This window comes from Bos indicus x Bos taurus, chromosome 16, assembly GCF_003369695.1.
Source record: "Bos indicus x Bos taurus breed Angus x Brahman F1 hybrid chromosome 16, Bos_hybrid_MaternalHap_v2.0, whole genome shotgun sequence".
Lineage (NCBI taxonomy): Eukaryota > Metazoa > Chordata > Mammalia > Artiodactyla > Bovidae > Bos > Bos indicus x Bos taurus.
Genome location: NC_040091.1, coordinates 67,206,343 through 67,219,432, shown reverse-complemented (window position 1 = coordinate 67,219,432; position 13,090 = coordinate 67,206,343). Strand labels below are relative to the sequence as shown.

Genomic DNA, 13,090 nt, shown 5'->3' with positions numbered 1-13,090 from the left:
GAGAATGGATGCATGTGTATGTATGGCTGTGTCCCTTTGCTGTCCACCTGAAACTATCATAATATTGTTATATAACTGGCTATATTCCAATATACAATACAAAGTTTTTTAAAAAGAAAAGGGCTATACCTTGGAATGTTGATGGAGTGTCCAATTCTGATGCTGGGGAAGGTCAAGAAAAATGTGATACAGGTGTGTGGCTTTGGCACATTTCATCACATTAGGGTGCCATATAGGTAATTATTGGGCTTCCCTGGTGGCTCCAACAGCAAAAAATACACCTGCAATATGGGAGACCTGGGTTCGATCCCTAGGTCAGGAAGATCCCCTGGAGAAGGGAATGGCAACCCACTCCAGTATGCTTGCCTGGAGAATTCCATGGACAGAGGAGCCTGGTGGGCTACAGTCCACAGAGTCACAAAGAGACACAACTGAGTGAGAGAGAGAGAGAGAATTATTATGACCTACATATTTGGCTATAGTTAACAAAATCTGCAAGGAAAGATGACGGAAATGAGCCTTAAAATATTCAGATACAGTTTGATTTTAAATATTTTATCCCTTGTTTAAAAAAAAAGAGAAACTAAATGGCCAGGTAATACGGTCAACTGCCATGAGACCTGTGGGACTGCACAGGCGTTGATGAGGTGAATGGTCAAATGAGGTAGAAAAGCGAAGGTCATTTGAAATAATGTTTTTCAAAACGTATTATCCTCCAACCATACCTAACTTCTTTCTATTCCTAATGGCATGTACTTTCTTACCTCCAGACTACTTACTTCACACATGCCCTTTCCAATCCAGTCATTTTCTCACTCTTTTCCTAACCTTCAGGTCTGCGCTTACATGTCACTTTCTCAGGGAATTCCAGAAGATTCCTGTTATTAGTTATTCACGTTGTATATCCCCAGAGTAATCTTCATCATCTCCTATCAGAGTCATTACGATTATTATAGATTGTTTGTCTGCCAGATATAAGCTCAATTTGGACACGACTAAGTGACTGAGTTTTGGGCTCCAAAATCACGGCAGATGGTGATCGCAGCCATGAAATTAAAAGATGCTCACTCCTTGGAAGGAAAGTTATGATCAACCTAGACAGCATATTGAAAAGCAGAGACATTACTTTGCCAACAAAGGTCCATCTAGTCAAGGCTATGGTTTTTCCAGTGGTCATGTATGGAAGTGAGAGTTGGACTGTGAAGAAAGCTGAGAGCTGAAGAATTGATGCTTTTGAACTATGGTGTTAGAGAAGACTCTTGAGAGTCCCTTAGACTTCAAGGAGATCCAAGCAGTCCATTCTAAAGGAGATCGGTCCTGGGTGTTCTTTGGAAGGAATGATGCTAAAGCTGAAACTCCAGTACTTTGGCCACCTCATGCAAAGAGTTGACTCATTGGAAAAGACTCTGATGCTGGGAGGGATTGGGAACAGGAGGAGAAGGGGACGACAGAGGATGAGATGGCTGGATGGCATCACCGACTCGATGGACCTGAGTTTGAGTGAACTCCGGGAGTTGGTGATGGACAGGGAGGCCTGGCTTGCTGCAATTCATGGGGTCACAAAGAGTTGGACACGGCTGAGCAACTGAACTGAATTGAATTGACTGAGCACTAATATAGCACTATAAGCTCGATTCAGGGATTATTTTGATTCCCAGTGCCTACTGACCGGGACTAGAACACAATGGGCATTCAATAAGTTATGATAAAGGAAATTCCCTGGCAGTTCAGTGTTTAGAACTCCACACTCTCATTGCCAAGGGCCTAGGCTCAATTCCTGGTCTGGGAACTAAGATCCTACAAGCTGCAACCAAAAAAATAAAAATTAAAAAATAAAATAAATGATGGTAAGTGCTCAGAAAAAAAAATTAAAATACATTTGGAGTCAGTCAATGTCCAAATGTTAAGATTTAGAATTATAATTGGTCTTCGTCCCAAGCTCAGGGTTATACACTTTAACCTTATCTTTCTTCTCAGTTTCAAGTGCCAAAGTGTTCATGTCAACACTTTGATTGCATTCTCTGAGTTACAGAAATTATCCATATATCTTGAGATGGTAGAGTGAGGAAAAAAACTAATTTGCACAAAAAATATAGAAATGTCATCATTATGAAAAACCAGTTAAAAAGAACTTACCTTCATTGTTTAAATTCATCTACAAAAAACCATAATGGTGGAAGGAATGTAGGATATTGTTTCAGAAAACAAAGATTATCTCAAATTAAACCTTGATTATATGCTTTTTACAAGAACTACACATTAAATATAAGGAAAATGTAAATTGAAAGTGAAAGGATGCACTTATCAAAGAAACTAAAAGGGATTATTTTAATAAAAGACAAAGTAAAAATTCAGTCTCTAATAATGAGATTAAAAGACCTATTAAATGATAAAATATCAATTAAACAGAGATATATACAATTCAAAACTTATATGCATTAATAATATATCTTAAAAATTCATAAAGCAAAAGTTGAATATGAAACACATTGTTGTATATGGAACCTTTACCAGAATAGACAATGTGCGAGAGCATCTCATGTAAAAACTGAAACAGCAAAAATTATAGAGTATATTCTCTGAACAGAAAGGAATGAGATTATAAATTAATGACAAAGAGAAACAAAAAAATTACCAAATGTTTGAAAATTAAGAAATAAATGTTTAATCTATGTGTCAAAAAATAAATCATAATAAAATTTAGAAAATTCTTTTAATTGAACAATTATGAAAATAAAATATTTTAAAACTTGTAAGCTATACCTAAAATAGATGGTCTACAATCAGTAAAGTGGAAAAATAAATGAATATTAAAAATTAAAAAGGAAGAAATAAAATGAGTTATTCATCGATAGCAGGAATGTACAAGTTAAAAATCTAAAAGAACCTACAAACTATTAGAATTAATAAAGAAATTTAGTAAGTTCACTGCATCTGCAAAAACTGTTTCCATATAAATGCAACATTGGTATTTTAGTTTCTAGTTGAACATTAGTTTAACGTTAGTTTCATGCATTGAGGGCTCCCCTAGTGGCTCAGACAGTAAAGAACCTGCCTGCAATGCAGGAGACCCAAGTTCGATCCCTGGATCTGGAAGACCCCCTGGAAAAGGGAATGGCAACCCACTCCAATATTCTTGCCTGGAAAATACCACAGACAGAAGAGCCTGGTGGGCTACAGTCCATAATGTCGCACAGAGTTGGACATGACTGAGAGACTAACGCTTCATGCATTGTAAATAGATTGGAAGATTCAATATTATTATCATGTCATCTCTCCCCTAAATTACCTACAAAATAATTTCAGTTCTAATAAAAATCCAAGCATTTGTGTGTGTGTGTGTACGTGAGTTGACAGAGTGATTTCAAAACTTATATGGAAATGCAGAAGCCTAAAAAAAGACAAGGAATCTCAAAGAAGAAAAGGTTGGAGGATTTACACTACCATTTCAAAGCCACAGACATTAAAGTAGATTGATATTGGAGCAAACAAACACCAATAGAACTGAAAAGAAACCAAATCATACATTGCCCGATTAGCAAAGGTACCATTGCCATTTAGTGAGGGCACGACGGTAATCAGTGGACTAGATAAGTAGTTTGCAGTATACTGTATTCAGGGCTTCCCAGGTGGCGCTAGTGGTAAAGAACCCACCTGCCAATGCAGGAGACTTAAGAGACATAAGTTCGATCCCTGGGTCAGGAAGATCCCCTGAAGGAGGGCATGGCAACCCACTCCAGTATTCTTGCCTGGAGAATCCCCATGGACTGATAAGCCTAGTGAGTTACCATTCACAGGGTTGCAAAGAGTCAGACACGAATGAATAGACTTGGCACACATGAGCACAGGATTCAAATAATGAGATACTACATGGCAATGTAAAAGTGTGGAATTCTGCTACTCACAACAGCATGAATGAATCTCACAGACAAAGAGTGGAATGCAGGCATCTAATGAGGGTCAAGAATAGGAAAACTGATCTTTGGTAATAAAAGACAAATAGCTGGTTAGTTTTGTGGAGCTTACGGACTGGAAGGGACATGAGCAACTCTTTCAGGGTACTTATAATGCATACCTTTATCTGGATGATGGTTTCATGGGTGAAATACATGTGCAAAAATCCATCAAGCTGAACAATTAAAATTTATGCACTTTATATATTATATGTTTCAGTTCTTTAAAAAAAATCAAACATTAAAAGAAGCTTGCAAAAAAATAAAACCTTTTCAGGAGTTTTAAGAAGAAGAGAATGACTAGCAGAGATGGGAGTGAGGGGTACTTGAAGAATCTATTTAATTCAGCAGCAAAGAGGTCCTTAGTGATGAGACCCTTTTGTGAAGTAGAAAAGCTGAATACAGTTTTCAATGATTCAAGTTGTGAATGGAAGAAAGAACTACAAAAAGTTACAGTATAGTAATCCTTGCTATCCAAGCAGGGAGAGAGAGGATGGCAGCTTGTGAGGCTTTGGGTAAGAGAAGAGCGGTTCAATTTAAATAGAAATGAGGCTTTGTATTATTCCTTAATATCCATAAAAACTATTTCTAGTCCATGTAAATCTAATTGGATCTCAAGTGCTAAACTTAGCAAAGAAAATGTTTTCTCCTCTGCTTCTATGATCAGAAGAGAGAGTACACTTCTAATGGAATTTGGAAAGTTCCACCCTAAAATCTGAAATACTCAACATTTTACTAAAATTACCCAACCATAAAAGACTTTGTTTAAATATATCTTGGGCTTCCCAGGTGGTGCTGGTGGTAAAAAATCTGCCTGCCAATGTAGGAGATATGGGAGGTGTAGGTTCAATCCCTGGGTTGGGAAGACCTCCTGGAATAGGAAATGGCAACTCACTCCATTACTCTTGCCTGGAAAATCCCATGGACAGAGGAGCCTGGTGGGCTATAGTGCATAGGGTCACAAAGAGTCAGACATGACTGAGAGATTGAGCACACACAATATATCTAACTAAAGGACAGTTTACAAAATTAATTACCTTGAAAATGCATACCAAAGTATAGTCCTTAATGCAATAATTATTTTCTCTCTCTGTCATTTCATATGAAGAGTGCAGGTTGACATTTGCTAAGTGAGAACTACACAGTGTCTGACTTTATTTTTCTGGGCTCCAAAATCACTGTAGATGGTGATTGCAGCCATGAAATTAAAAGATGCTTACTCCTTGGAAAAAAAGTTATGACCAACCTAGACAGCATATTAAAAAGCAGAGACATTACTTTGCCGACAAAAGTCCATCTAGTCAAGGCTATGGTTTTTTCCAGTGGTCACATATGGATGTGAGAGTTGGACTATAAAGAAAGCTGAGCGCCGAAGAATTGATGCTTTTGAACTGTGGTGTTGGAGAAGACTCTTGAGAGTCCCTTGGACTGCAAGGAGATCCAACCAGTCCATTCTAAAGGAGATCAGTCCTGGGTGTTCATTGGAAGGACTGATGTTGAAGCTGAAACTCCAATACTTTGGCCACCTGATGTGAAGAGCTGACTCATTGGAAAAGACCTTGATGCTCAGAAGGATTGAAGGCAGGAGGAGAAAGGGATGACAGAGGATGAGATGGTTGGATGGCATCACTGACTCAATGGACATGGGTTTGGGTGGACTCTGGGAGTTGGTGATGGACAGGGAGGCCTGGTGTGCTGTGGTTCATGGGGTCGCAGAGTCGGACACGACCGAGCAACTGAACTGAACTGAACTGAACTACACTTTTTATTGTTTCATGAACATTCAATACTATTTCAGATGTTTTGGCATTTTCCCTTCCAAATCCCTTTTTTCTGGAAACTTACAGTGATAAAAAGAAGAGATGAGTTAGTTTTATTACAGATTCTACCTTATTTGAACCACAGTAAGTTTACATAATTTTCATCTAAAAATGTTAGACTTTTCATAGATTTTTATATTTTTGTCGACTTAAAAGAAAGCTGCAAGTTAAGTTTTATTTGGGGCAAAATGAGGATTGCAATGCAGGAGACAGAACCTCAGATAGCTCTAAGAATCTGCTCCAAAGAGGTCAGTATATATGTGATTTCGGTGAAGGGTGAGTACATGCAATCAAGCACATATTTTCCAGAAGGTTTCTACTAGTCTTTTGAAGGTGTTGTTAGTCACAAGGAGCAGTTGTCACCATGAAGGATTTTAATGCTTTTCTAGACATGGAAGATGTAAGAATCAGGCTCATAAAATGGGCTCCTGAAAATATCTATCTAAAGACCTATTCTGCCAGTTCCCCACCCCCGCTCCCCACCTCCAGCACATTTATACTCACTACCTGCTTCATTTATACTCTCTACCTTGAACTCCTTTCAGGGGGTAGTTGAAGGTCTCAGCAGAAGCACATGATTTAATACTTGTAAAGGTAGGTAGATGGCAAGTGCCCATGGCAAATGCCAATTTGTAACTGACACTTAACAAGCAACATCACCGATACTCATGCACAAAAGTATGTCTGACCCCCTCCCAGAAGAATATATAAGCAGTAAATGACTTACTATAATGTGTTGATAAGGATCTATAAATGACATGTTGGTTTCAATCACGAGAAATCTCTTCACACTTCAAAAGTCTTCTTTGGCACTCTAGCTTCTTTAAAACCTACAAAATAAACAGTCCTTATTGTTAAGCCTTTTCTTAGATGCATTTACAAGATTTAAATGATGATAGATGTGACTCTTAGGAAGTAAATTCTACCCAAGGGGACTTGTGCGGATTGAGCTCCCAAATTGTTTATACGTGTGGGTATACACACATCACTTAAAAAGGATAAACATATTCTGCTATTACTGCTTACTTTCCATATTTGTTCAAATTTATTCTGTGAGTAATTATTAGGAAACTCCAGGATTATTTTTTTTTTGCATTTGCCAAGTACTTCATGAGAAATTTATGGAAATTGTGGAAAATTAAAATTATTTTTGTACTATTTATAATCAAAAAGCCACATGCTATCATTTATTTTCTTAATTGGATCAGTACTACAGACATTCACAATTTTAAAAAAGGAATGCTTTTCATTTTAGCTATGTGTTAAGTTTTAAAAACACATTCATGTTAAATTTCAACTTTTAATGCTGATTATTTTAAAGAAATGATTCGTTCATTCTAACGTACCAGTTTAATTTGAAAGCAGTTAAATGAAATTTTAAGTGATTAAAAATAGTGCTGGACAAAATGATGGAAACAAGCAAGTGAAACTACAGAATAACTGGGAACTTGATCTCAGTAAAGGAGCAACTATAGAGGGTGAGGAGGCATGAATTTAGAATTTAGAGTTCCAGGCAGGCCGTTTGAGGAACTGCGAGAAAACACTGGCTGGTGAATGGTGAGCAAGAGTAAAAGTGGCTCATGGTGAGTTTGGACGTACGGGGAGGAGCAGATCATGCAAGGCCATGGAAGCAACAGCTATTCACCTAGATAGAGCTCACCCACCCTCCAGGACTCAGCTTAAATGTCGTCTCCACTGAGAAGACTTTCATGATGTTCAGAATAGGTTTGGTTTGCCTGTTCCCGGTTTCATTTGTACCTTGTACTTCTTTTTCAAGTCTTTGATTCCACTTACACAGTGTCTGCCTTTTCTGAGAGAACTAAAGACGCGTAAAGTCGGTGACCATATTTATCTTGTTTATAGAGTTATCCATCCCTATTGCCTAGTGCTGTGCCTAAAATATAGTAGGTTGAGGATAATATTTGTTGGATAGATGGGTGGATGGATGGACAAATATTACATAATTTCAGGTTTATGTATGAAGGAAATTCACAGAATAGTACTGGTACTCTCTTTTGATGCCCCTCTTTTTCATTCCTAACTATTCTTAATGTAAAAGGATGTTAAATATCCATCTCTAATTTTAAAAGAAAAAAATCGGAACAAGTGAAATCCCAGAAGGAGTGAGACTAGTACTCAAAATGTTTACAGGAAATTTGTTGCTGGTGCCCAAAGTTTGGTTTCAGCAACTTTATTTCCTCTTTCCATTTCTAGCAACTCCATTCATAACCCCTGTGCTTACCACCTAACTCTTCACCACTTCTGTCATTACTGTATCCTGCATCAGGACCTAGATAGAGGCTCTCTCCATATTAAAGCCAAAAATAGGCAACATGCATACAATAGCTAACTGCCCAGGTCTATGGATTTTCCAGTAGTCGTGTACAGACGTAGAGTCAACCATAAAGAAGACTGAGCACCGAAGAACTGATGCTTTCAAATTATGGTGCTGGGGAAGACTCTTTAGAGTCCATTGATCAGCAAGGAGATCAAACCAGTCAATCCTAAAGAAAATAAACCCTGAATATTCATTGGAAGGACTGATGCTGAAGCTGAAGCTTCAATACTTTGGCCACCTGATGTGAAGAGCTGACTCATTGGAAAAGACCCTGATGCTGGGAAAGATTGAAAGCAGGAGGAGAAGGGGACAACAGAGGATGAGATGGTTGGATGGCATCACTGACTCAATGGACATGAGTTTGAGCAAACTGTGGGAGACGGTGAAGGACAGGGAAGCCCAGTGTGCTACAGTCCACGGGGTCATAAAGAGTCGGACAGGACTTAGCAACTGAACGATATAAGATATTATATTGGGGAAATCTGGGTAATGAATATATGGAAATGGAAATTTTTGCTGGTTTTTTTTTTTCTGCTGTTTCTTAACTTAGATTATTTCAAAATAAAAAATATATCTTAAAAGTCCACTATATGTGAATAGGTGCAATTTATACATACAATTTTCATTCCAAACTTAAAGAAGCAACATCAGTCATATGGGAAAACTGTTGGGTAAGGTTCAGTTTCTTCCGAAAAAAATCATTGGTTATTATTGCCAGACAGAGATGACATTTTCAGTTCCAGTTACAAATAGGCACCCATTCATCCTTTTACTTCCCTACACTGTTAATAGTAGCAATAGATATCTTCAGTTTCTGTGGAATACAGCATTTCTGTCCACCTAGCCACATTAAACACTGAGAAAGTGCCACCCCCCACCACCACCCCTTGCAACTAGCACAGCCTGGAAACATTATTGCAACCAGTTTGCATAACCACTGTCATGAATGCTCATAAAACAGCTGTTTGGAGAAGGGTTGGGGGGAGGGTTGTTTTTACTAATTAAGCTGAATAACCAATCTTGGTGAGTGTACAGTCTTTTAAGTCTGAAGCAACAAATATGAAGCTCATAGTTTCTTTTATTCTTTTACCTCCCTCCCTTCCCTGTAATTAGATACTTCCTGAACACTAATGAGGGGGAAATGCAGATACACTTTTCAACACACACTTGCCTGTGCGATGTAACTGTTGGCTTTCAGTGAATGCTTCATAGTGTGTGGTCTATCCAAAACCCTGTTAGTCATGTTGGCAGGAGAGATGGACTGCCCTTGGGAAGGTGGAAAAAAAAAAAAAAACCAAAACCCACAGACTAGAAGGTTTTGTCATTCTCTTTCCCCACCTATTGGCTTCTCTGGCGGTTCAGGCAGTAAAGAATCTGCACCATGCAGGAGACCCAGGTTCAGTCCCTGGGTGGGGAAGATCCCCTGGAGATGGAAATGGTAACCCACTCCAGTATTATTGCCCGGAGAATTTCATGGACAGACAAGTTTGGCAGGCCACAGTTCATGGGATCGCAAAGTCAGACACAGGACTGACTAACATTTTTCCCTGCCTAGAATTATGGGAAACAGGAAAACAAGGGATTATCACGGACATGTGAAGGTGAACTGAAGGTGTTAGTCACTCAGTCGTGTCCGACTCTTTGGGAACCCCATGGACTGTAGCCCTCCAGGCTCCCCTGTCCCTGGAATCCTTCAGGCAAGAATACTGGAGTGCATAGCCATTTACTTCTCCAGGGAAACTTCCTGACCCAGGGATCAAACCCATGTCTCCTGCATTGCAGGTGGATTCTTTACTGTCTTAGCACCAGGGAAGCCCAATCATGGACACACTTCAGAGATATTGCAGGTTTGGTTCCAGACCACCGCAACAAAGGGAATATTTCAATAAAACTAAGCACAAAAATGCTTTGGTTTCCCAGTGCATATTAAAGTTATATTTAAACTGTAATGTAGTCTATTAAGTCTGCAGTAGCATTGTGTCTAAAGAACAATGTACAAACCTTAATTTAAAATACTTTATTGCTCACTAGCATCTCAGCCTTTCAATTCAGTTTAGTTGCTCGGTCATGTCAGACTCTTTGCGACATCATGGACTGCAGCACACAAGGCTTCCCTGTCCTTCACCAACTCCGGAAATTGCTCAAACTCATGTCCACCAAGTCGATGATGACATCCAACCATCTCAGCCTGTGTCATCCCCTCCTCCTCCTGCCTTCAATCAGTCCCAGCATCAGGGTATTTTCTAACAAGCCAGTTCTTCACATCAGGGGGCCAAAGTATTGGAGGTTCAGCTTCAGTATCAGTCCTTCCAGTGAATATTCAGGACTGATTTCCTTTAGGATTGACTGGTTTGATCTCCTTGCAGTCCAAGGGACTCTCAGTCTTCTCCAACACCACAGTTCAAAAGCATCAATTATTTGGCACTCAGCCTTCTTTACAGTCCAGCTCTCATCCATACATGACTACTGGAAAAACCATAGCTTTGACTAGATGGACCTTTGTTGGCAAAGTAATGTCTCTGCTTTTTAATATGCTGTCTAGCTTGGTCATAGCTTTTCTTCCAAGGAGCTAACATCTTTTAATTTCATGGTTTCAGTCACCATCTGCAGTGATTTTAGAGCCCAAGAAAATAAAGTCTCTCACTGTTGCCATTGTTTCCCCATCTATTTGCCATGAAGTGATGGGACCAGATGCCAAGATCTTAGTTTTTTGAATGCTGAGTTTTAAGTCAGCTTTCTTACTTTCCTCTTTCCCCTTCATCAACAGGCTCTTCAGTTCCTTTTCTCTTTCTGCCATTAGGGTCTTATCATCTGCATATTTGAGTTTATTGATATTTCTCCTGGCAATCTTGATTCCAACTAGTGCTTCATCCAGCCCAGCGTTTCACATGAGGTACTCTGCATGTAAGTTGAATAAACAGGGTGACAATATACAGCCTTGACATACTCCTTTCCCAATTTGGAACCAGTCTGTTGTTCTGTGTCTGGTTCTAACAGTTGCTTCTTGACTTGCATACAAGTTTCTCAGGAGGCAGGTAAAGAGGTCTGGTATTTCCCTCTCTTAAAGAATTTTCCACAGTTTGTTGTGATCCACACGATCAAAAGCTGTAGCATAGTCAGTGAAGCAGAAGTAGATTTTTTCTGGAATTCTCTTGCATTTTCTATGATCCAGTGGATGTTGGCAATTTGATCTTTGGTTCCTCTAGCTTTTCTAAAATCAGCTTGAACATCTGGAAGTTCTCTCTTCATGTACTATTGACACCTGGCTTGGAGAATTTTGAACATTATTTTGCTAATGTGTGAGACGAGTACAATGTGCGGTAGATTGAGCATTCTTTGGCATTGCCTTTCTTTGGGATTGGAATGAAAACTGACCTCTCCCAGTCCTGTGGCCGCTGCTGAGTTTTCCTAATTTGCTGGCATATTGAGTGCAACACTTTTACAACATCATCACTGAGGATTTGAAATAGCTCAGGTGGAATTCTATCACCTCCACTAGCTTTGTTCATAGTGATGCTTCCTAAGGCCCACTTGACTCTGCGTTCCAGGATGTCTGGCTCTAGGTGAGTGATCACAGCATCATGGCTATCTTTGTCATTAAGGTCTTTTTTGTATAGTTCTTCTGTGTATTCTTGTCACCTCTTCTTAATTTTTTCTGTTCTGTTAGGTCTATAACATTTCTGTCCTTTATTGTGCCCGTCTTTGCATAAAATGTTCCCTTGGTATCTCTAATTTTCTTGATGAGATCTCCAGTCTTTCCCATTCTGTTGTTTTCCTCTATTTCTTTACATTGATTGCTGAGGAAGGCTTTCTTATCTTTCCTTGCTATTCTTAAACTCTGCATTCAGATGGACATATCTTTCCTTTTCTCCTTTGCCTTTAGCTTCTCTCCTTTTCTCAGCTATTTGTAAGGCCTCCTCAGACAATCATTTTGCCTTTTTGCATTACTTTTTCTTGGGGATGGTCTTGATCCCTGCCTCCTGTACAATGTCACGAACCTTTGTCCATAGTTCTTCAGGCACTCTGTCAGATATAATCCCTTGAATCTATTTGTCACTTCCACTGTATAATCATAAGGGATATGATTTAGATCACACCTGAATGGTCTAGTGGTTTTCCCTACTTTCTTCAATTTAAGTCTGAATTCGGCAATAAGGAATTCATGACCTGAGCCACAGTCAGCTCCTGGTCTTGTTTTTGCTGACTGTATAGAGCTTCTCCATCTTTGTCTGAAAAGAATATAATAAAATCTGGCTTCGGTATTGACCAGCTGGTGATGGCCACGTGTAGAGTTGTCTCTTGTATTGTTGGAAGAGGGTGTTTGCTATGACCAGTGCATTCTCTTGGCAGAACTCTGTTAGCTTTTACCCTGACTCATTTTGTACGCCAAGGCCAAACTTGCCTGTTACTCCAGGTATATCTTGAATTCCTACTTTTGCATTCCAGTCCCCTATGATGAGAGTGAAAGTCACTTAGTCGTGTCCAACTCTTTGTGACCCTGTGGACTATACAGTTCATGGAATTTTCCAGGCCAGAATACTGGAGTGGGTAGTCTTTCCCTTCTCCAGGGTATCTTCCCAATCCAGGGATCAAACCCAGGTCTCCCACATTGCAGGTGGATTCTTTCCCAGCTAAGCCACAAGGGAAGCCCAAGAATACTGGAGTGGGTAGCCTATCCCTTCTCCAGTGGATACTCCCAAACCAGGAATCGAACCAGGGTCTCCTGCATTGCAGGTGGATTCTTTACCAACTGAGCTAGAAGGACATCTTTTTCTGTGTTTGCTCTAGAAGGTCTTGTGGGTTATCATAGAATCATTCAACTTCAGCTTCTTCAGCACTAGTGGTTGGGGCACATACTTTGATTACTGTGATATTGAATAGTTTGCCTTTAGTGAGTCATAGTCTTTTGCTGGTGGAGAGTCCCACCTCAATGTTGATGGCTGCGGACTGACCAGGACGGTGGTTTCTGAAGGCTGGGC

The 13,090-nt window shown here is 39.5% G+C and overlaps 1 protein-coding gene across 1 annotated transcript in view; it reads right to left on the bottom strand.

Annotated features, from left to right (window-relative positions):
* Positions 1-13,090, bottom strand: part of PLA2G4A (phospholipase A2 group IVA) — a 174,333-nt gene that overhangs the window by 134,356 nt on the left and 26,887 nt on the right. Inside the window, exon 2 of the mRNA XM_027565600.1 lies at positions 6,501-6,603. Coding sequence (XP_027421401.1) covers positions 6,501-6,533 — 33 coding nt within the window. The 5' untranslated portion in view covers positions 6,534-6,603. The remainder of the gene's footprint in view (positions 1-6,500; positions 6,604-13,090) is intronic.